The 24,390-nt window shown below is 39.3% G+C and overlaps 1 protein-coding gene across 3 annotated transcripts in view; it reads right to left on the reverse strand.

Annotated features, from left to right (window-relative positions):
* naaladl2 (N-acetylated alpha-linked acidic dipeptidase like 2) overlaps positions 1-24,390 on the reverse strand; it is a 308,720-nt gene that overhangs the window by 56,674 nt on the left and 227,656 nt on the right. For all 3 annotated transcript variants that reach the window (XM_029500987.1, XM_029500986.1, XM_029500988.1), the window contains one exon: positions 326-415. In XM_029500987.1, coding sequence (XP_029356847.1) covers positions 326-415 — 90 coding nt within the window. The remainder of the gene's footprint in view (positions 1-325; positions 416-24,390) is intronic.

The following is a 24,390-nucleotide window of genomic DNA, read 5'->3' on the forward strand; positions in this document are numbered from 1 at the left end:
TTCAGTAAAAGGATACTACAATTACTTCTGTCTGTGAAGATATCTCAAAACACTTTTGATTTTCAAACCTAAAAAGCCCTTATGTATCCCTCTTTGACGTAGTGTTGACATAGTGAGACAAAATGAAACTTTGCATGTTTGTGCTTCAGTATGGTTGAATTCACTGAAACAGCAGTGTTAATTGTTCAAACGTCTACTTTTCCGTGCCCCTTGGCTTGTTTTGCACTTGAGTGAATATTGTCAGGCTGTTATACTGTATAGGAGTCTTATTTTTCCAAATATATAGTGTTCCAGGTACAAGTAGGAGTAATTTTGATGGTCCTACCTTGGCAATGGTTTCATGGAACTTGAAAAGTGGATCCAGGGTTTTTGGTGAGTCCACGGGAAACTGGGCCTCTGACAGGAAACTGGTCGTCTGAGGGTAAAAGGGGGAAGAAGAAGCAACATTCATATATCTGTCTGCTGTGCTTTCCAAAAACCATTTTCTCATTCTGAATTCTAGTCATTATTGTAAATTACAGTCATTACAACATTCAGGCAGAAATGTTCACTTTCCTTTCTTTATTTTTTTTCAACACAAACGCTCTCTTCAATTCTAAGAGTAGAAAGAGTAGAGCGGCCTGACAGGCTTTTGACAGGAAACAACAATAAGGCTCTCAAGGCCACAGAGCTGCCAGGACGTTTTGTTCTACTGTCAAATACACACACACACACACACACAGTTGCAGATGCTGACACAAAGTCATGTAACCATGACTGCACGTACCCAAAAACTACCTTCCTGTCACCTCAGCATACTTTTAATATCCCGGAACAAAGCAGAGGCATTGTGACTTCAAAGTAGTAGTGTTGCCTAAAAGAATGGCTTTTTCCAGAAAGTCAAATAAGGGGCAGACTGCCAAGAATATCAAATACAGAACAACAAATGTTGGACAACTTCTGCATTACTTGTAGTTTTCAGACTCATTGTCTCTACCATAGTCAAATTCTTTTTTTACTTTGGAAAAAGGTCAGTTAAAACATTGCCCTGATTTATTTCTCATACATGAACATAAAATGTGTGTCTATGTTAGCATATGCATTGAAAACTAGGGGAAACCCAATCAGGCACAGGGCGAACATGCAAAATCCACACTGAAATTGAATGCGTAATGTTCTTGCTGTGAGGCAACAGACAGGTAACCGCCAGTGTGTGAACATGTACTCATGAAATCGGAATGTCTCTGAAAACATGTGCATCCCAGGAGGCAGGATGGATGGATGGATGCGTCAGCACATGAACCGTACTGAAATGTCATCAGCACATTTTAGTTTCACTGCAGATCTTATTTGTCCGCTTTGTTTTTAAAGCCCTTTCTATATTTCTGAGCATCTCCATCGCCACACCACAACCAGAGCCTTAAGGTTGTCTGACCAACTGCTGTTGGTGGTGCCAAAAAGAAGGCTAAAATTGAGAGGTGACTGTCCCTACATGCACAGTAGGCTGTGGAATAGTCTCCCCCTCCATATTAGATCATCCCAGACCACTGGGATGTTTACATCCTCCCTGAACACTGGCATTTCATCCAGTCTGAGAGCACTCACTTTGTTTGTTGTAATGTTTCATGTGTCATTCTCTTTTCCTGTATCTATGTACTGTTTTATTATGTTTTAACCTGTGCACAGAGCTTTGGTTGACTGCTGTCGTTTTAAAAGTGCTCAATAAATAAACTTGAACTTGGACTATGCTAGCTCATATTACACTAATAGAGTTCAGGCTGACCTGAACAAAAGCAAGCAAAGCAAAAGCAAATGAGAAAAATGCTGCAGACGAATGCAGCTACAATGGCCAAATAAAGGCCACTACACGTAACCTGAGGAATTATTGGGTTGCTGAACGGAAAACTTTCAAGGAAGTTCTTCACTCACTAAACAAGCTTAATTCTGCAATGCACCTGAACAACAATCCGACGCAGTCAATATGGCCTGTATGGGGAATAGAATATCTAACTTAATAACTGACATATTAATGGATTCGTACAAGCTACAAGGAGAAAGTTTCATAAGGCCTTTTTGTATGCTGCCTCCGAATAAACGTGTGAATTATTTAGCGCAGCATCTGCCTCAAAATATGTTGCTGATGTCACGTTGAATGTGTGTCGCATTTCCAAAAAAGCCTCACCTCCTAATCAAACACGTGGTTTTGTCTCTGATGTGCTCTCACAAAGCGTTGGCTTCGAGTGCTGTTTGAACTCAGGAGATTTTCGCAGCTGTCATTTGGGGTCAAGCTGTGCTGATTTTGCTGTTAGCTATACACATGATGGACCACACCTACGATCATATGCACATCACCACAGGCCGTGGTACCCGCTCTTTATATCACATAATGAGTGGGTACCACGGCCTGAAGTGATGTATTGCTTTTATAAAATGGTTACCAATAATGCAAATATGAAAGAGGAATACACAGTCTATTTTATGTCATTTCTAATTAATCAGATATACATATTATCCAATAAAAATAGTCCCACCTCTCCTGACGTTAGTTCTGCATGTCGGCTTTTTTTCAGGAGGAAGTCACTGTTCAATCCACCCCATTGTCCACCCTCCCTGGAGGCGAAAATTAACCATAAACATGTGAATTCAACTAATTTCGTCTATTTGTGAACGTCGTCAAAACACCGCCGCTAAGTTTTGCTACCGACTATAAAGGTTGGCTGTTGTCATGGAAACATTGTTGATTCTCTGAAGATAAGGACAATGCTGAAGACGAATACACAATCGATGTAATTTTAATAATAATAATAATAATAGTAGGAGTAGGGAGTATTTTTATTACTATCAGGCCTCACTTCTCTCCTTCTCCAGATGTCAGCTCCGCATGTGGTCTTTATTTTTTTTTTTTTTTTTTTTTCCGGAGACAGGCACTCCTCAATCCATTCACCCATCGTTAGCCCTCCCCGGAGATCAAAGTTAATCGCAAACATGCTTAATAAAATGTTAACGCCGTCAAACAATAAACGTAAACACCAGCTACTTTGTGCTACCTGCTGTAACGGTCGGCTGTTGTCATGGATACATTGTTGCTTCCCTGACGCGGAATGATATGCTGTGATAAGGCTCATTATAACACAGCTAACAACCAATCAGACTGCAGGAGTCCACCTTTCCGTTTTGTAAATGAATATAACTCATTACTATATTTAAACCGTTATTGTAATCTGTAATCTGTAATCATTTGATTGATATGTTATTTCCTAGAGACCCATAGTAAAAGACCTTGACGTGACCTGTTGGACGCATGGCAAATGCTGAAGGTCTCGTAAATGGATTTGCTCTCATTTCTTCAGTCTTCTTTAATCGCTAAAACTGAACATTGTGGATTATCTTCCAATTCTCTGCTCAAAATTTAAATTGAATTTGCCACATAAAGGGACACTGAGAAATTTGGAAAGATTCTGATCAGACATTGTTATCAGGATGTTGGGCCAGGGACGTATCTCAGTGGTAGGCTGCATACTTTCCATGCAGGGTGCAAACCCCAGCCACAACACAAACCGGTGGTAGGATTGTGCCGGTCCCAAGCCCAGAGAAAGGAGGAGGGCTGCGAAAGAAGGTGCATCTGGCATAAACACCGTAGCCAAATCAACCATGCAAGTCAAAGAGCTGACTTACTGTGGCAACCCCAAATAGGGAAAAAGCCGAAAGATGGAGAGAGAGAGAGAGCGAGGGGAAAAAAAAGGTTATCAGGATTTTGATGATATGAAACATTGGAGAGACTCAGCTGCTTGCAGTGAGGCCCAGACTGACATGAGGAGTACAAAATCTGCAACCAAAAGACGTTTCAGAGCAGCTGGTGTAATTTAAATTTTTTCCAGTGGTTATGCTTTTTTGTTAGCTTTTCACTAGCAGTGGGTGAAGTGGTTTTAGTCATCATGTTAAAAGCACATGCTGCACTGCACTGACTGGCAGTGCAGAGAGAAGTGACATTTTCTGTCCACTGAGCTCATCACTTGGGAAAGCAAAGGGCTTTCTCTTCCCCTCCTGCTGGATATTTTGGTATACTAATTTGACTAAAATACTATTGCGCATGTATTACTAAATTGATCATCTCACCAATGATCAAATTGGACAAAAAAAATCTGTCTTAAAAAAAAAAATAAAAAAAATCTAGAGAGTTAATATCATCTCTAGAAACTAGAGACGAGATGATGTAAATCATCATCACCTGTCCAAAGTGGCGATGTGAAGAAACCTTGTGGCTAAACTTAAGCTTGGGGATGATAAATTGAGTTATAGCCTCGGACTAAGTTTGATAAACACATAATCATTGATCAAAGCACCCCACATGGCAGCTCTGTGGTTTCAAATCGCTCTCTCTCTCTCTTCTGCAACCGTGTGTGTGCGCGCCACGTGCATGAGATGACATTGCGTGGAACAGATATGGCAAACTCATCTGGCAGTAGAAGAGGAGTCAATTATGTTTATTTATTGAATAGATTTTTTTTTTTTTTAGCCAGTATACTTGCATTTAAAATGTTTCTTGCGCCCTTTAACTTTACTGTCAAAAGGGTTTTAAAAGTGTAACAATCTGTGGAGGAGCAGCACAGAGGAGCTTCCGCCATGTTTTGACTAACACTTCCAAAGATGAATAAAAATTATTCATCAGCATTTGGTTATGGTGATAAATCAAGTTAGGTAAAAACGATAATAACTGCATGTTGTCCAAAGTTTACTGATTTGCACACACAAACACACACACAAAAAAAAACCTCATACGTACATTAATCCGACAAACTTTGACTGATTTAGAGATACCTGAATAAATAAATCCTCTTGGGCTTGTAATGGTTCAACTGTTGGGGGAAACATTTTAGGGTAGTGCAAAATATGAAGTGGCTAGTCGCCGGTATTATTCTTCCCGTATTGGGATGGATTTTGTCTGCGTTCTCCGGTTTGCCCTGCAGTCAGAAGACATGCAGCTGGATACTCCTGCCTATTAGTATGCATTTTACCAGGTGTGTGCGGAGATGGGATACTGCTGCTCTGCCTTTGTTTCTAACGGCTCGTCCAATCATCCACTCTGTTCTTTTTTCCGTGTCTCTCTCCATACAAATGATCCAGTTGATTCACTTGTTCCACATGTTCCACACATACGCTGACCTGTTCTTCTGACTAATACGTATTATTGATTATGTGACTATGTTTTGCTCCTGCACAGTTCTTTCTATATTCATGTAAACACATTCAAAATGAAAGCTGACGCAACAGAGATTTAATTTTGTTTTGCATCTGTTACAACAGAGCTGAAGTTTCTGAGACACATCCTGAAATCACTTTGTTTTTCATTTTGAGCCATTACAGAATGTACATCTTCGCAGCTTGATTTGGTTTTAGCACAGATTTCATATTGCAAATGTAGAGACGTAGTCACCAGCAACAATATGATTTCTGTGGCAATTACACGTCAATGCTGTTCTGGGTTTCAGGCTGGATTGGAAAACACACAGTTTTTGTGTTCAAATGAACTACAAAAACTGGAGTGATGATATTGTTGATGTCACTGCAGGATTACATTTTTTGTGTTCAAATGAACTACAAAAACTGCTGAAAAAAAAAAAAAAGCAGAAACACTCTCTCCTCTCTGCTTTTGCATTATCGCTCTCAAACACAAACACACACAAAAGGTTTAGTCAATTTTAGCCTTTCTGATACACACCAAAGTGCTTCTTGAGCACGAAGGACAGTGACAGCAACTTTTATGGTCACTGATGTTCCACCCATCACTGCGGACAACCCATTTGTTTGAAAGTTATATATACATGAGATTTTAAACAATGAGAGCAGAGGGCTACATATTGTGACATGTCCATTTTAATTTGAGACCAGCTAGAAGAGTCATGGTATCTAGCTAGGTTCCTGTTACCGACATGCATTTGCATGGCAAATGCTCCAATCATTGGCTGTTCTATCACAGCTATAGTTGTGGCAGGATAATTTACTTTTGTTAGCTCTCATGTCCACAACTTTATTCAGCTGTGCATTTAGGGTTGGAAACATCTTACCAAGAACCCAAAGGAGTTTAAGTTCTGCCCTGAGATGCAGGCGACACTTAGTGACAGTGAATATCTTATAACCTTTAAGAATCATTACTTGTTGAGCCCTTTACAAGACAAGTAGTAAATCTACTGGACACTTTCCATCTCGAGTTTACAATAAATGTAATCCTGCAGTGACATTAACAATATCATCACACCGCTGAGCCTCATAATCCGAGTGCATTATTATTTTATTATAAACAAGTGAACTATATTGCAATAGATATATTAAACGTCCTATCTGTGTAGTTCCCTTTCTGTCACTCACGGCCCAGTACTGTCTGTAGATGGCAATGTGTTTACAACTGAGTGTCTGGAGTGCAGAGATCTGTGGCGTGTGGATATTATCACACAGTTTCTGGTGTAGAAATCATTTCTTTTGACACCAAATGACAACTCATAGAATACAAGTAGACAAATAGTATACATAAGAAGTAGAGATGAAGCAGATGAAAAGCTACACCTACAAAATCTCACCGCAGAAATATCTTCACTTGTGTGTAACTGACAGTGGAACCAAAATTATCTTAGGGGGTATTAGATTTCTGAAGAACAGCTCTCTCTCTCTCTCTCTCTCTCTCTCTCTCTCTCTCTCTCTCTCTATATATATATATATATATATATATATATATATATATATATATATATATATATATATATATATATATATATAAATATATATATATATATATATTTTTTTTTTTTTTTTTTTTTTTTTTTCCCCCCCCGGCCACCATATCTAGTCATCATCAGGCACTTTGGTGAAAGCCAATCAATCAAGAATATTGTTCGGGGTATATTTTCTCCTTATCTTGCATGATCTGTTTCTAGTTTTTCAAAAATGGCTTTGAGCGCAGTTTTCACTGGGATAGTTTCTTTGTTTGAGGAGAGCCAGGAGAGCCTTTTTAAGATCAGGCAATATACTGGCTTTTACCGGCCTTGTGCATAGATTAGGTTTCTTTTATATACCAAGACGGGAGAGTCAGTAAACCGAGTATCCCTGTCCAGGGCTTCAGAAGGGTATATTCAACAGCGTGAGCCAAAAATGTATGTGATGATACAAACTGTATACTGAGTACTGATACCTGCTAATAGATGAGATGACATTTTCGAAAATGCAGCAAATAGGACAGCCTGTTTGAAGAAATGAAGTCATCGTTACATCAATAACACAGATTTGTCATATTAAGTCTGGTAAAAATAAAAGATGAGGGCAAAAGGTTATAAAATGAAAATGGTGATCGATGATATCTCAATACAATCCTCAGAAATGTATTCTGCACTAATTCCATATAGAATCACCAGAAATAAAGGCTATATATATTACTTCTGTATTACCACAATAAATAAAACATCTTTATATTATACCATGCTACATTTTATTTTTGACATTATATAACCTTTCCCTATTGTAATTTCAACACTTTAATGCTGTACCCTGAAAAGGAACACTGATTTCTATTCTCTGGAGTGGTAATTAGTAATAATTAAAATTATTTCAATGCTGCACAGAGATAGAGAGGAAAACACAACAATTTATCGTTTGTAGTTCATTTATATGTATACAACTTCAAATCCTCTTGAAATTATTTTGAAATTTACTCTTATCTTTAGTCCTTAAGTGCTGCAACTAAACTTCGAAAGACATGTTTGTTTTATTCACTTTGTAAATCTATCTAAATCTAACCTAAAAGAATAAAAAAAAGGCTCTCTGAGGTACTCTTTTGACAGAGTGATGCTAGCAGTGTCTGAAATCATTAATAAATTGTTTATACAAGAGACAGTATTTCTATAGAGACCCCCGGAGACAACTGATGAAAGTAAGAGTTGAGAGAACGGGGGGGTGAAAACTAGCATGAAAAATTCACACTACACTCCTTCAGCACAGTCTACAATACTGCATCAGTGGATTGTTCTCAAAAGGATATATTTTTATATACATATAGATTTGAGCTTGCAGGTTTTATGAAGAAGATTGCAGAAAGTTTTGAGGGTTTTCGGAATCATGTTGAATTTTGTCCTTGGAAAATAATGGAAAAAAGTCTTAATTACCGTATTTTGTTGACCATAAGGCGCAATATCAATGAACGGTTCTATTTTCATACATAAGGCGCACAATAAAACATATAAAGTGAAGCACAGTACGTACCGGTATTACAAAAAGTGGTGGAGGTAAGAGTACTGCGTACTGTTCTCTGATTGGTTTATCATTGCCAGCGATAGCAAACACCTGAAGTTAGTGTGATGTTGACAATGTTGTATCCCAACATTTGATTATAATTGGATTATGATATGGATTTGAAAATTGGGTTCACGTTAAAAACCTAACGTTGGCTTGACGTCTGATTATAGTAAGGTAACACTGACTAAATGTTGGATGGTGGTTGGTTGCCAGCACTACATAATTAGTTATCTAACGTTGTCTGACGTTGCAGCCCAACCAAGGACCAACGTTAACACAACGTCCCTGTGTCAGCTGGGAATGCTCCGACAATCCATCAAGCGGAGCGGCTTCGTTGCTTACCAAAGTCGCACTAAAACATTTTGACAGATTTTTGAGTGCAGTGTACCACATAAAATTGGTTCAAAGTCAGTAAGCACAAAAAGTCCTACTTAAGGTGCAGCGGATTATAAGGCGCACTGCCGATTTTTGAGAAAATTTAAGGATTTCGCCTTATTGTGCGAAAAATACGGTAGATTCTTTAAGAAACGTGTGGAAAAACACATGGACCTAAAATCTACAGACCTGCGGATAACAGAATTAAATAAGGCTTCAACGCCTTTTTTTTTTTTTTTTTTTTTTTCGAAGCTCGGGCCCGGTGAGGGAGATTTCCCCTGTCCACCTGATGAGTAGCTGACTCAGGGTAAAAGGTCACTGTGAGGCCTCGATCTTGATGCCACAGCTACTACACTAAATCTTAAAGCCTTGAGAGACTCAGGCTTTCTGCTGATGCAACTGGAGCCGGAGCTGATAAACACAGTCCTTGGATGGTCAGTAACAAGTGGCTCAGTGTTCTCAGAATAAGCACTTGCACGGATATAATCAGTTTCATTGTTTATGTTTAATGAACCAATACATTCAAACATTCCTTTCCAACCTCTTCTCCCTCCTTTTGGGGTATTTTCCCAAATATGGAGGATGAACTATCTGTAGTTCTCTCCCTCAGTGTATTTAACTATCCTCAGGGGTTGCTACAGCAGAAATGAGGTAACATCGTGCACCAACACCGTTTTGGTGAATCCTCCATTGTCTTGATATCAAGCTTAGCTTCAACTAACAATCCTCAGCGTAAGACATCCTGGACCCAATCACTCTTTCTTCACCACTGATAATAACAAATTCCCAAACAGACCCAACATAAAAGCAACTGCTTCTGAGAACCAACGATTATGGCACATTTTTTCTGCTTCTATCAAAAAAAAAAAAAAAGCAGGAAGGTGGCACTCAATTCTGGTCAGCTGAAACCAGATCTTGAACGATAAAATTAGATATATGGATGGAAACATAGAGTCAAGCAAACCAAACATCAATTAGATTCAATCATCAAATGGATTGTTTTGAGCTGAGGTCACAAAAGCGAGCTTGGTAATGTTGAATCAATAAAATTTGTGGGAAAAAAAAAGCTTTATCCAAAATCAGTATATCTTGAAAGTTACATAGCAGCTACAAACATTATTTAAACCATATTGAAAAACTCTCCTGACTGACATGACGTTAAAACTGATAATACAGAAGGAAATATATCTGATGAATCACACCTACAGACATACGACATTAGTGGTGGATAATAAACTGCACAGGGAGCGAGCCATGTGCCAACACATGAGAGAGATGAAAGCGGTAAGGGGAGGCAGAGAGCGCTAATGAGGGGCTGGAAAGAGAGGCAGCAGAGAACAAAAGCAAGGGGAAGAGGGATAAAAGAAAAAAGAACAAATAAAGAAACTACAAATCCTTGAGAGTGTTCGATAGGTTAATGTAGTGAGTTGATGTGAAATAAACACCCAGATGGTCATACGCTTTTACCGCTCCAGGAAAAAACAAAACAAGTGCGAAGCAAAGAAAGAAGCTTCATTGTCAAACTTAGTTCCACCCCAGTTGGATTTCCATTGATTTTTTTCTCTTTCGTTCTCTCTGTCTTCCTTTCAGTCTATCTGCTTCTCTTCCTCCCTGTCCTTCCAGGTGCTGGATGTAATTGGATGCCTCTCACTGTAAAACTCTGCTGAGGTGGGGGTGGGGGTGGGGGTGGGGGGGGGGGGGGGGGGGGGGGCGTACGGTACACCAAGTCTGTCATGCTTGTAAAATAAGCTGAAGAAACGAACAGTTGAAATTGTCAGCCCCGACAGTGAACGTTTGCTGCCAGCCATCATTAGCGGTGTCTTGTGCGTACACTTGAAGTCCTAGGACGAGGCTTTATACACGGTGTGTGCTTTTTATTTAATTAATGCATTTGGATTACAATCGCAGATGCTGCAACCTTCTTAAAATTTTCAGACAGCAATTCAGTGTTGCATCCTAATGCAAGCGAGGAAAGAGCGTGCTCAGGTATAGGAACCTTTAAATCAAATCAGCTTTAAATCAAAACTACAATGAGGAAGAAATACACCTCCAGGTCTCTGCCACAGACCAGAAAACCTATAGGAAACTTTATTTTTCCATATTTTAGCTGGTCCACAGTCGTTTCTGAATATGAGGAGGAAACCCATACAGAAACAAAACTTCCAAATCCTTTTTTGGGCATTTGCTTTTGTCTTCTAATAATGTGGCTCATGTACAGCTAATTTACATAAGTCTCAAAACATGGAAAGCATTTACACTACACGCTAAGATAAAAAAAAAACCACACCTTTTTTGGCACAGTCCTGACAAACTGACCATTATCCATGTTAGAATGACCTCCAGGCTGTTTTGCTTCATTGTGTTTAATTTGACATGAAAACTAACCATCGTGTGACAAAACACACAGCTAGATTTCATCATATTGTTATGTTTAAAGACAACTATGCGACAACAATAATTGCGGAAAAAAAAACAAAACAACAACTTTCCACAAGATCCTGGAGGGACTGCCCAGTGGAGGAAGGGTGAGGAAATAACCCCGTTAATGCACCACAGTCTTGATTTCAGGTGTGATTTGAGTGGTAAAGGTGTGGTTTATTTATTTATACATTTTTTTGATGTATGTGACATTTTCTTTGACTTGGTATGCCTTCCACTGATTTTCCCTTGAGGTAACTCTCAACCCTCTCATCTTCTTGGAATTATTTCTCCACTCTCCTTCATCTTTAATTCCACTGTTTCCTTTATTTATCTCTCACTAGCTGCCATTTGTTCTCTCCTCATAGATCTAACCCTAACCCTCTTAGGAGAATTCATGTAAGCTGAAGAGTCTTGTTAAAGGTCTGTTTCTCCCCTCTGAAACTAAATTTTTTAAATTTTATTTCAATCAGTTCACTTTGAGTACCTTCATTCATTAATCTTAATCATACTGTATTTATCATGTGCTGATATGGCAGAAAGGAAGAATTTACAAAATGGAGCCATGCATGCTCGTGAAATATTTCTGACAGCTGTGTTTAGGCAATGCAAAATCACTAATAACATTTGAAAGTGGATCAGCAGTATTTTTGTGGATCAGGCAGAGTGCACATGCAGACACATTCATACACTGAGCCCCAGAAATGCCCTCAACAGCACCTCATTGTTGATAAAGATTATATTTCTAGGATCTGGCCTCCAGATCCAAAGCCGAAAACTCCAAAGAATTAAATTATGGATCCCCCTTCGACTTCACTGCAAAACAGACCTCAAAAACAATTAATATTTACAAAACAACACTGAACTGAAATGAAATCTCTTCTTGTGCTGTATCTTACTCCAAGCTTGGTTGTTAAAGCGAGTAAAGCGGCAAAACTGAGGGCTGAAAGATTATTCAGATTGAGGTGGCTTTCAAAGGTACTTCATATGAGCATTTGACACGATATGAAGACATCATAATATACTTTGATCAGTTGGAGCCAAAATGGAAGCAACACATGGAGAGGATAGTCAGGTACGGATAATGTACAATAACACTGAAAAATGCCATCAAATTAGATGTTGGGACATGGTTTGGTTTGTGATGGCATCAGGTTGATTGACAACACAGCAACATGGCTTGCATACCTGCTATTTATCTGCCATCACCTTTGATAACTTACAACTTTAAAAGATCAGAAATCTCACTGCTGTACATTTTAATTCACACAAACTCTAGCAGAGCTAGCTTGTCAAAGAAATTTCTGTGGTCCACAGGAAATAAGGCATTCATGGCAGCACCAGACTAACAGGCCTAAATGAGGGCAGAAGTAACACCTCGAGGATGTGCCTACATTTTTGTGGAAATGTGGTCCAAAAATCACGCTCCCACACATGTGCACTGAACTGTATGCCAGTTCCTCATTCACTCCATCAATGTGGCAGTTATTTGATTATACCCCAGGGCACCATAGGAGCGAGAGACAATCTGAGCAAGAGGCGGCAAAAGAGGTGGGGGGGGGGGCATGAAAGAAATTTGAATTTGACAGCAAGACAGCAAAAGATGGAAAGACTGTGAGCTGGAAGTGGGGAGGCTTGGATAGAGAATCGTAGTGACAGTGCCTGGATCAATAGTGTGTTGAGATTTTCATTTTGACACTGTTGGGGTTCCCCAAGTCAAGTCAGCTTTTATTTATATATATACAAAGCGTAGCAGGAGTTATTCAGGGCACTTTTCAGCACATACAAAAGAGCGCAGGAAGCACACATTCTCTGTATCTCTCTGTCTTTCTCTCTTTGCCCCTTATATAACAATCATCATCATCCTCTCTCCTTATCAGTTTCCCATTCGTCAAGTTGCTTCACCACTGAGGGAACAAAAGGGACAGCTGCAACCTCATTCTGCTGGGGAGAGCAAGTCAACGGGTAAGCAGATCAAAGCTCCATTCACTTTTTAATTAAGGCAGCGTTGTAAATGAAGGCTGTATCATTAGCAAGTGTCTGGTTCAATCTGTATTCGGAGTTGAGTGGGTGGGAAATAACTTGACCTCATCATTAGTAACGATGTACTTGTTGTCGAGTCCCACAAAATTATACCCCCCCCCACACACCCCTCCCTATTCTATAACTGCAAATCAATGCAGCATTAATGCAGAGCGGGAGAGTGCCGCACACCAGCAGAGCTGCTTCAACGCTGTCCACACAGCTCTGCCGTGACACGAATAAACTGAACAGTCATTATCAGATGTCCTGCAGATCATTCAAGATTACATGAATAAGAGCTAAATAAATAGGCCTGAGTAAGAATTAAATGATTAAATTAGATATTGTGTGGTTAAATTTGAAAATCAATCACCCAAAAAACTCAATTTGAGAGTCCTGCACAAAAGTACATGTTCACTGCAAGTGAATGACATAGAAAAGAATTAAACATATCTGAAATCTGAGGCCACTTAGACCAGTTGTGTGTTCTGTGAAGGGCTGTGATTGCTGTATTGATAGCTCACTGAAAAAAAAAAAAAAAAAATATCAATCCAGTTCTCTCTCCCAGCTGTTCCAGCTGAGCTACTAAACAGAGATCCAGCCCAAGTCAAGTAATTGTTATACCTTGTTCAGGCCTGTGGAGAAAGTCAGGTATGAGTGATGGTTATGTAGTGTACCCGTGTATAAGAAAATAAATGTTGAAATGTAAAACCTCCCTTGGCATAAAGTATAAACCCAGCTGTAAGTTGTGTATACAAGAGTGCGAAAAAAGCGAACATGGCCAGTGAGACTGACTGGCAGGGCCGCTCTCCTGATCAAACTTTCACAGCTGTTGACTTCGTAGCCATTTTGTTTCATTACAGTTTTTTCTGGACATTTTGGCTCTAGTTCGTGACACGTTTGCTGCAAATATTACCAAAACTGACAAGAGGATTCGAAAAGAACATTTTCTGACAAAAATATGCAAAAGAAACCGAAACATTCCTATCAGTTACACACCCAATTTTAGGAATCACCCTCAGACCGTTTTCCTTGTGTTCTCCTCGTCATGTGTTTCTGCATTGTGGATCCAATTTACTTTTGGAGAAATCCTAGCATCCATTTTTATGCATTTGGTGTAGGCCTTTTGAGGTGTTTGCAGTCCATACGCGTCCACATGCAACAAGAACTTTTCCAACTTACATTGAACGTGAATGGGCTTCTCAGAACTTGAATTCACAAACCTTGACAACATGACGATGGGTGCCATTAAATTATTTGCTTTGGTATCAGTGGATGTATGTAGGAAACTTTAGGATGCATTGTGTCTTGCATGCATCCTTTCATAACACATCACAGTCAAAAGTCAAAATACACTGAATTATGTGTTACTTGGGTTGTGTAAGCACTGTGAACTCTATCACCACAATAGCCCACTCAGGATGTGGCCACAAGCCCATCTTGGACTGTACTAATGTGTTGGCATTTGGGAAAGGTGTCGTTGCTTTACTGGGCAACCACACAGAACTACCTGGATGACATAATACCTGCAGTTTCCCACACGATTGAAACTGGTAATGGTCCCTAACAGCAAATATAACATTATGCTTGTTTGTAACGAATTGAACGGCCATAGAGATTAACCCAAAAGCATTTTATGATTCAGTGAATTTAGACTGTAATCTGATTTTTGAATGGATGTTTGGAAATTTCCTGAGGTAGGAAAACATTTAACGTGTCTATTGCACTTAATCCTATTTTTTTATTTTTTTTGCCTGCATAGAGCGCTTACTATTTCAGAGGGGATAAGGGCCAGTGTTCAGTGTTTCAGTGTTTGAACAAAACATCCCCATTCAAAGCCCAACAGTTGAGATGAGCAATGATCTATTTACAATGAATTATTTGGCACAGAAATTATATATGTTAACAACAAGCAATAAAAACATACCTTGATTTTTTTGTTTAAATATGTGCATTAAGTCATTCACTTATTATTATTGCTGTTATTATTGTTATTATTGTTGACGATGATTCATAAGATCGATAAAATGTAACAAACAAATTGTGAGATCTGCTTGTTTAAAATCTGAGCGGTTGGGATGAACTCCTAAATAGATGAATTAGGTTGATTGTGGTGACATTTAGATGATGTGGAGTTTTTTTTCCCACTTTGTCAGAATGTTAAGGAATTAGTTCAATATTAACCTTTTGAAAACTTTTTTCAGAGTCCCTTAACTAGCCAAGGGCAGAAACAGCTTATCTGGGAAAAGGACACACAGACAGGAGGCAAAGGCAGATGACTGAATATCATACTTTTCATTGCAATTCACGCTTCACTGGGTATAAAGGTGCTCAGTACCCTTTGGCTCTGTGGCATAGCCTAAAATTTGGACAATCATATGCATCGAAATGGCGATCGTCACCGGATATTAATGAGAGGTTTCTATGGCTCAGTTGGATCAGTTATATGGGGAGCAATTGCGGATATCCTCTAAGCTGAGCAGTGTGGGATCATTGAGTATTTATCCTTCAGCTGAGGACCTGAGCAGGCTCACTTGTTTTTCCTGAAATGTTCTGCTAGTTTTATCACACCAAAGTTATGTCCAGTACTTTGACGCATTCTTTCCAGCAGCTTAGGTGTTTGTGGTTTGAGTTTATTCATCGATCATATTTGTCAATACTTGGCTTCACACTCAGTATCATCTAGAGATGCTCTGTGTAGTTTCGCTCCACTGCTTCAGATTTCTAAAAGGCTTTTCTGGGGAGTTGAAGTTATCAAAACGATTATTGAGGGAAATGTAAGATAAAGTTCTTTTTGATTGCTAGATAGAGGTGTCCTTATGGTTTCATGTTCAAAAGTAGCAACAGGTAATGGCATCATTTCATACATTGGCCAGGGTTGTGTAAGTTCTCAAAGACAAATGAACTATCAGACTAATGGCAGTGTGGCCTCATTTTCCCATATCCTTCCAACATTCATTCATTCATTCATTCATCTTCAACCACTTAACCGTTTCCGGTTCACAGGGGTTGCTGGAGCTAATCCCAGCTCACACTGGGTGAGGGTGGGGTACACACACGGAGACAGACAGAGACCAACCCAAGCATGATGGGAGGGAACCGGAGAACCTGGAGGAAACCCATGCAGACTCCTTACAACAGTTTTTTTTTTTTTTTTTTTTTGTTTGGCTCGTATTTACTCGTATCTCCTGACATCTGCCGTCAGAACTGTGGTGGATAAAGCGACAAATGGCATTGACATGGTCCCAAGGAAAATCCAATCACATAGAGACAGCCCTTGATACAGGTGTGAATGCACTCAAGATGTATTGAGGATGCATTTCACCTTCAAACCTACTCACACTCAACTGATATACCAGACAACAGCCTCTCCATCTCTCTATGTGGCATTTCCACTAGTCTGTCATATTCAGACTGACTAAAAGCAATTTTACATCTGGTCTTCGGTTATTTGGAACAGCAATTAACATTTGGCTTCTTAAAATGTTTTAAGGACTACTTTACCGATGAAAGACACGGAAAGTGTCTTTATAAGCAGCAGTAAACGTGTGATGCCTGGGTAGATCTGGTGAACCTCTTCAGTTCTGGATAAAGATGAGCATTTACTCAAATTAGTACATTTCCAGTTACTTAAACAACTTAGACTTCTGTGAAAATGCAGTATTTCCTCCTGCCTTTTCAACTGAGGCAGTTTGATTGAAAGATAATGTAATTTTGTCCAAAACTGTTCAGAGGACAAAAACAATGAAATAGATTTTAGCTAATTTGCTCTTTCGAGGTCTATTTGCACATTCACCACAAAGCAGCTTTTTAGGTTTCAGTCATTTCCAATTGGGTTTCAGGCAGAAGAACACAAGACTACAAAAAAAAAAAAAAAAGCTTTCCAATTCAATTCATGTCTCAGATAAATTTATTGTAGTCAGGCCACAGATAAAAAAAAGAATGTCTGACCATTTCTTTCAATTACTTCTCAGGAGATATACTTCTTGCCACCTCTCATGCCTAAAAGTATTGAATTTCCTGTGGTGCAGATTGGAAATGCTGCAGCAGGACAGAACAGCTTGTTTGTCACGAGCAATGTACAACAAGGGACTCAACCGCAGAATCCAATCCATCAAAATAATTCTGGAAAGCTGTTACCAGACATTGGTCACTGTAATTTAGTGTTGCGTTTATCTGCGTCTTTAATGAACAGGTGGAGCGCAACATTCAAATCATAAAAAGGCCAAATTTTGTTGGATAAAAGCAAACTGTGCCATAACATACTATAAATGAAGCCTCGTGGTGCTACAGAGATGTGCATGTTTTCAAATCACATTCTCCCAACAAAAAAATCCTGATTTCTTTTTTTTTCTCACAGAACTTTACATACAAAAATAATAGCCATGTCAACAATTTAAATATCAATATCAATAAGAAATAATATCTCTAAGTTTCAGGCTTATATGAAATAATAAAAAGAAATGTTCAGACCCTAATGGATACTGTGCAGTGTTTGTGACCAGGGTTGAACATACAAATCCTGATGTTTTCTTCGCTGATTTTCTGTCTGCATGTATGGCCATATGTGCGTATGCATGTCTTTTCCCCTTCTCATCGTCAAGTGAATTGCAGCCCTTGAGGCCATCTTTGAGCGTGGAAAATGAGATGCATGTTGGCCTGTCAGTCCGTGTTAGGACTGCATGACAAGACAACGCACACAGACAGCAGTGGCACTGGGGCATTCTGCATGCATTCAGTCACGTATGATCCTATTACACTCACTGAGCTCACTGTGAGGGCGACACACCAGCTAAAAGACACTCCCAGGAAAACCTGCTCTTGTGCACGGCTATACTCAACGCGGACTAAAGACCAAAAATACATACAATCGTACAAACACATATGCAAGCATGAATGGAAATACGGTGAAACACTTGGGAGCCCAGAGATACAGATATATCATGAATGCATGTGAACACAAACAGATTTGAAAATGTGATCTGTCACACACACACTAATGCGCACAGACAAAAGCACAAAGGAAGTTCACCTAGAGAAAAAGGGTGCACAGAGACCAGGGTCTCCAGAGATCCATGCTGTAACTCCCAGCCTTGCTCTCCACATCCTCCCCACATCCTCCATCTCTCCCATTTAGAGAAATTTGAAAGGGGAATGTGGTCACATAATAATAATAATAAGAATAAGAATAAGAATAATATTTATAACAAAAAAGTTATTTTAGATTGAATTTAATAGATATAAGAGGTAGACAGTTGGAATTTTCCTGCACGATGCTTTGAAGTGCTGCATGCTCATCAAAAAGTCAGCGGAAGACTCCCTCCTCGACTACAGCTATGCAGAAAAAAAAAAAGAAAAAAGAAACAAACGAGAATAACCGGTAATAAAATGTCATTTTCGCACACCTTTATTTATTTCATCGTTTATTCAATCCTTTACGCTCTCAAAAACTCAGAGTTAAGAAATACCTTCTGCAAGACAGAGTCAGTTCTGCAGTAAAGCCAAATGGCAGCTGCACCTGCGCTTTTGATGGCTTTCAGAAAAACTAAACTCCCTTGCAATGTCTTTCCATTTTTTAACTTACATGTGCTGTGGTTGCATTCATCTTCACTAGCTGGCAGTCTTCCTCTTTTTAACTCATGTCGGTGCCATAAATCTTGGAACCAACATGAGTCTCAGTTGCCACAGATACAACGGTGTGATGTAACCTCTGCCTGTCTGTGTGTGCATCCAGTGTCACACAAAAATGTCACAGCATATCATTGGAAGGTGAAACGGTCTAAAAATTTAATATCACATTGACGGTGACCAAAATAATCTTGTCTTTTTGAAGAGGGCACACAATCTGAACTCAGTTTACAGAGTGAATTTTTGCATCCAAACATCAAAATAACGTGTCCAACTCATCCGACGTGGCACAAAGAGCCTGCTCTCTAAATACTGGAATAGTCAATGCGCTCGTGTCTTTCAGAGCATGGGCTTTGCAAACACACCTGTGCCTCACCCAGCATAATACTCTTAACCAGAAACACCACAGCTGCACTGAGCTCTGGGATGACCAAGTGAGCTGCAGCCCCCAAATAACTTTTAAAAACGCACAATCTGCAAACTGAAGTGTACCACAAGAAGGCTGAGTAGCTGCAACCTCAGTCCCTCTCTCCTGCATCTGAAACAGAAAGACAAACGCATCTGACAGCTTAAAAGCAGTAAAGTAATGCTTTTGTTTTAAAAAAATCTCTTTAATATCTGTAAGTTTTTAATTACAGCGATCATTAAAAAATGAAACGCCAACATTTCACCTCTATGTACATTTCCCAGCATGGCCTGGATAACATTACTACCAGAGAAATCCATTCATAAATGACCTAATCATGGGCAGTCACTTGAGAGACGTGGAGATGCCTGATGATGAATGCCAGGTACGAATGCAGCCTGAAGAGCGCAAAATTGTCCTCTAGCTTCTGAAGAGTCTGGGAGTTTGGCTGAGTTCAATTTTTGGCAGCATCTGTTTTCTGAGAAGGTAATCGATACCGATACTAAACCTCTAATCCACTTGATTGGACTGAGCATCTGTTGAGGGTGTGTAAGACCGCTGTGTGTTATGCGGATATGTTTGAGCGAGAGAGTGCAACTCAACTAGAAGAAGGACTGGAAGAGAGAGAGAGAGCGACGGAGGGAATGTTTCATTTCCAATTAAAGTGGTGTGGATGATGCAGAAAGAGGGGAAGATACCGAAGAGGACAACTATGAGAGAGGAGTGATGAAGATTAATAACTAAGAGATGCAGTGGAGGGTAAACCATTAAATTAGTGTGCCTACTTTTTTTATTAGCAGAATAGAATTTACTTGCCTTATTGGGCCAACATTAATCTTTATTATATGGAATTCATGGCATATGCGACAGGCCTTGGAAGTTACAGGAGGATACTGACTCAAGAGAGGAAACAAGAATAAATGGATGTTTATCATAAAATCTACTTTCATTTAAACATGAGTCGTGACAGTTTCTGGTCAAAGTTTCCTACAGTCTTTATTCTCCTGGTTAAAAGAGAATAAATGATGCCCACAAGAAGATAGTGAAAGGAGTGAGACACTGAGGATTGAGAAGGAGGACTGGATGCTCAGGGAACAAAAAAAAAAAACTGATAGTGAAGGCAGAGGGATTGTGCAGTGAAGGAGAAAGTAAAGGATTGAATTATGCTGAAACTGGGATGGATAGGCTTTCTTTTCATGGCACTGGATGACAAAGGCTCAGGGACAAAGGGTTATTTTAATGCTAGTCATGAATAGGACTCATGTTGATCCATGTAGATCCATCTAGTGTACAGCTGCACATCAGGACAGTAACATCAGATCATGGGGAGTCATCTCAAAAAGCCGATTTACTTGTCAACAAGTTAACCAACATTTATTCTCAAATCTAGAGAAGCCATGCAGAATCCTTTTGGGAGGCCAATAGTGCATGTAAAGATGTATTTCCCCAGAAAGTAGAAACCTCGTGAGGGACCATGTGTGTTCGGACCAGTGGAACCAGAGTAAAAATGAAGCTCCTGGTTCCATTGATTTACTTTCAGTGGCCCAGGAACTTCGGTGCTGTAGCCTGCAGGGGTGAACATTTCTGATTAGTCGAGTTCCCACAGCGTTTTATTTCACCTGCCATGTTTAATCTGAACAACTATGGTGGAGTTTCAGGGAGAGAATAAAGTCATAATAATGGATCTGGGCTAACTTTAACAAACAAAAAAAAATGCAATGAGGTGAATTTGGACTTACTGTTACAATCAAAACATTATTAGCTACAGCTTTTTTTTTTTTTATAATAATAAAGCATACATAAAGACTGGTTGGGTTTTGTAATACTGGAAAATCTGAAATAGTCAGTGCACCTCATTGTCTATTCATAACTTACTGCTTTTTAGGATTTTAGATAAGACAAATCCTGCGGTCAGCTGTGCTGATAAGTTCCTGTACATTGCGAGTTTAAGTTTACAACTGAGTTCTTTCTCAGAGTACAGTGGTAATGATGTAACATCTGGCAACTACTCTTTTTTTTTTTTTGCAGCCACAGTCGGTTACACACGCTCTCAGATGAGGCTGATTTAGTGTAAATCTTTGTTCAGTGAGGTTTTGAAATGCATCAGGCTGACGGGAAGAAGAAGTGACAGCAGCAGCGATGTTTCATATAGGAATAATAACACGTGTGTGATATGTCAAACCATTAAATCAGCCGCTGCTCTCCACCTGGGTGGAAAGATGTTTGACAAAGGTCTCTGTTGTTTTTTTTTTGTTTTTTTTTTTTTGGGGGGGGGTTTCAGTACAGTTTACAGGGGCATATTATTTAAAAAATGCAGAGCGGAGCATTTTACTCACAGTTTAACAGTCAAAATGGTGGACACAAACATAGAACATAGTTATTATGGTGCATTTTGAATTAATCCAACAAACAACATCTTACTGCTATAGGTGCTGTGAAAAAGCAGCAACCAGCAAGTTTTTTAAAAAATATTGTTGACAGACTGCTACTTCTTTGAAATCCATTAATTCATTTTTTAAAAGTTCATGGTAAGTTGAAATTTGATCATATATATTGCTCACTCTCCTTTGCAGTGCAACCACAGTTGTACTTTGAACTAAAAATAACACTGGTCTCAAAATAAAGTTAAAAAGCTTTTCATGTGACTCAGAGGGATACGATGATAAATAAATTCTTTTATAAACAAACTGCTGCGTCATTAAAAGATTGTGAGCAGTTTTCGGAACTATTTGGAGAAAGAAATTAAGTTCTGGACATCCAGAAAGTGCTGATGAAGTTCTTCAATAATGTTAACCGGACCAAACAGCTCATCTACCAATAAATCAGCTCTGCTTAGTCAGCAGCTGTAAGAGTGTGTACTTTATTGTTTACATGGAAATTAGTTGACCACCAAGAAAACAGATTAGGGGATAAAAACAACACAAATTTAACATTTAAATGTTCTTTGGAGTACAACCAGACTTGAAATCTCAAAGTTATGTTAGTGGGAAGTGCAGAACAAGTTACTCTCTCCACGGTGGTGCAGCAAAAAGTAAGCTATGACAATGACATACCAAAGTTTCTCTTGCTTTGGCCACTACATCCAAATGAAATGTTCAGATATGCAATTTTATAGACACTGTGTGTGTGTGTGTCTGTCCTCCAGCAACAAGGTGACCCACTCCATTGCATTGTGTGGTAGTTGTGAGTCTCATACATTTTTCACACTGTCCTTGAATTACATAAAGGTAATCATATCAAAGGCGTTGGTTGAAAAAGAATCGCCACAGCCCTGAAAGTAATGTACATTTCACGTGAGTGAGTCTTCCAAACACCCTTGAAAGTTTCAGTTTTCTTCTATTGTGTTCTATTGTGCTTGTTATTGTGTAATTTGTTTTATCAGAGCAGTAGTTTGGTGAAGGAATAACATTTTTCTCCGGCCCCTCATAATTCGTCAGCAATGATTTGCCACATGAGCTGTTCACTGCTTCAGATAAACTCCTTCCATTGTTGCCTATTCAAACATTTATCTGACCCAGAGAAACAGGAGTCTTCATTCAGACTCATGCTTCCATCCAGTGGGTAAGGCACGTTGTATTTTTACGTTTATGTGCTCTTGTATTTTGTGATGATTACTGAATTCTTGTGTAAGAATAAAGACTAATAGGAATGATCGACTGCTCGACAGCCAAAAATACTAAGACTGATATAAATGATGTTGTTGGTGCTCAAAATAAAAACGACAGAAGTGGGAGCCCTTGGCTTGGGCCTCACTGTTTATAATATACAGTAATCAATGATTTCCTTGTCTTCATGGGTCGTATTTGCGAAACTGAGTCTAAATTATATCATCTGTACGTTGTTCTTGTGATATACGGTTGGCACGTTCACCTCCTCCCTCTGCTGCTGGCACAGACAGCTGCCCTTTCCCCCCACCTTTCCTCCTTCACATACTTGATTCATACTGTCATCCCCATCTTCAAGGTTGTGCATTGAATTAGCTCAAGTGAGAGATAGGCAGATAGGCATTTGCATACATCCAACATGTGGGTGTGTGCTGGTGTGCCTCAGCTTGTCTGACTGCTCCCTGGTATCATCACCATTTGAAGCACCAACGGGAGTTGGGCCTAACAGCTGTGCAGAGGAGAGTGAGCTGCAGACGTAATATCTTTCTGTCATTCCTCATCAGTTTCAGACTTTCAGGACAGTTGGAGGCACTGACAAATATCTAATACCATTTAACAAGCCTCCATTTACTGCACTTTACAGCCCAGAGATGCGCCTAAAAAACACCATTTGAAATGGATAGAGTGCCATCATGAAGTGGTGCAATAAACCGGCATTCCTGCTGCACGAGCCAATAATAAATTAAGAACCGATATGATGAAACTGCCACCATCTTCAAAGCATCTTGTCAAATATGTGTTGAATGACATATTTGAGGATGTATGTGGAATATGCATCTCACTTTCCACTCCACTGCCACTTGTTCAGCAGAAAATGTGGGTAATACTAAATCACGCCGTGAGATGGAAAGTATCTCTGCAAGTAGCGCTTCCCACATAATCATTGTCTGACATTTGGAACTAGATTAAAGGCATTTGGCAGCGAAAGCAAAAGCTGTTATACAGCCACAAAATTCATTCTAAAGCCGTGTCACACCAGGAAGTGGTGCAGTGAAATGCACATGTGTTCTTAGCTAAACATGTGCTTTCACCTTTTGGGCAAGTCGGCAATAGCCAGGAACATGCTAGTGCATGTCAAGTGTGGCCGGTTACAGAACAGTAAATTCTCATCTCAGTTAGTTCATTCAGGAAAATAAACTTTGTTTATTTCCACAGGATATACTAAATGTAAGCAAGTGGTGCAGTGTATTGATGCCATTCAAACTTAGCATCTCTTTAAGGTGAAGCATTCATGCAAAAGGTTTGCAAAGAAACATCAGATATTTACAACAATTTTTTCATCACTACTGCTTAATAACTGGTGTTAAATCATGCTGCCAGTGTTTGTGCTGTCCCTGTTTGGGTCTGATCAAGTTGATTGTGTTTTGACTTCAGTCTAATTATCACTGGGTATGTTTGGTTTTGGTCAGACTGTGCTTGAGTCCAGATTGGGCTTTTGAAAATATATTTATACATGTCTGGTTCTGATTGCATTTTTCAGGGGTTTGTTTTGGATTTGGTCTGACCTCCATCAAAAAGTGAAACAATGGCAAACTAAAACTATTAAGCAAAGGTAGATTTCAGATAAGAAACTAAAATGAAACTTAAACAGGTGAGACGAAACAAGAGGATGATTAA

Source organism: Echeneis naucrates, chromosome 4 (genome assembly GCF_900963305.1).
Source record: "Echeneis naucrates chromosome 4, fEcheNa1.1, whole genome shotgun sequence".
NCBI classification, from domain to species: domain Eukaryota; kingdom Metazoa; phylum Chordata; class Actinopteri; order Carangiformes; family Echeneidae; genus Echeneis; species Echeneis naucrates.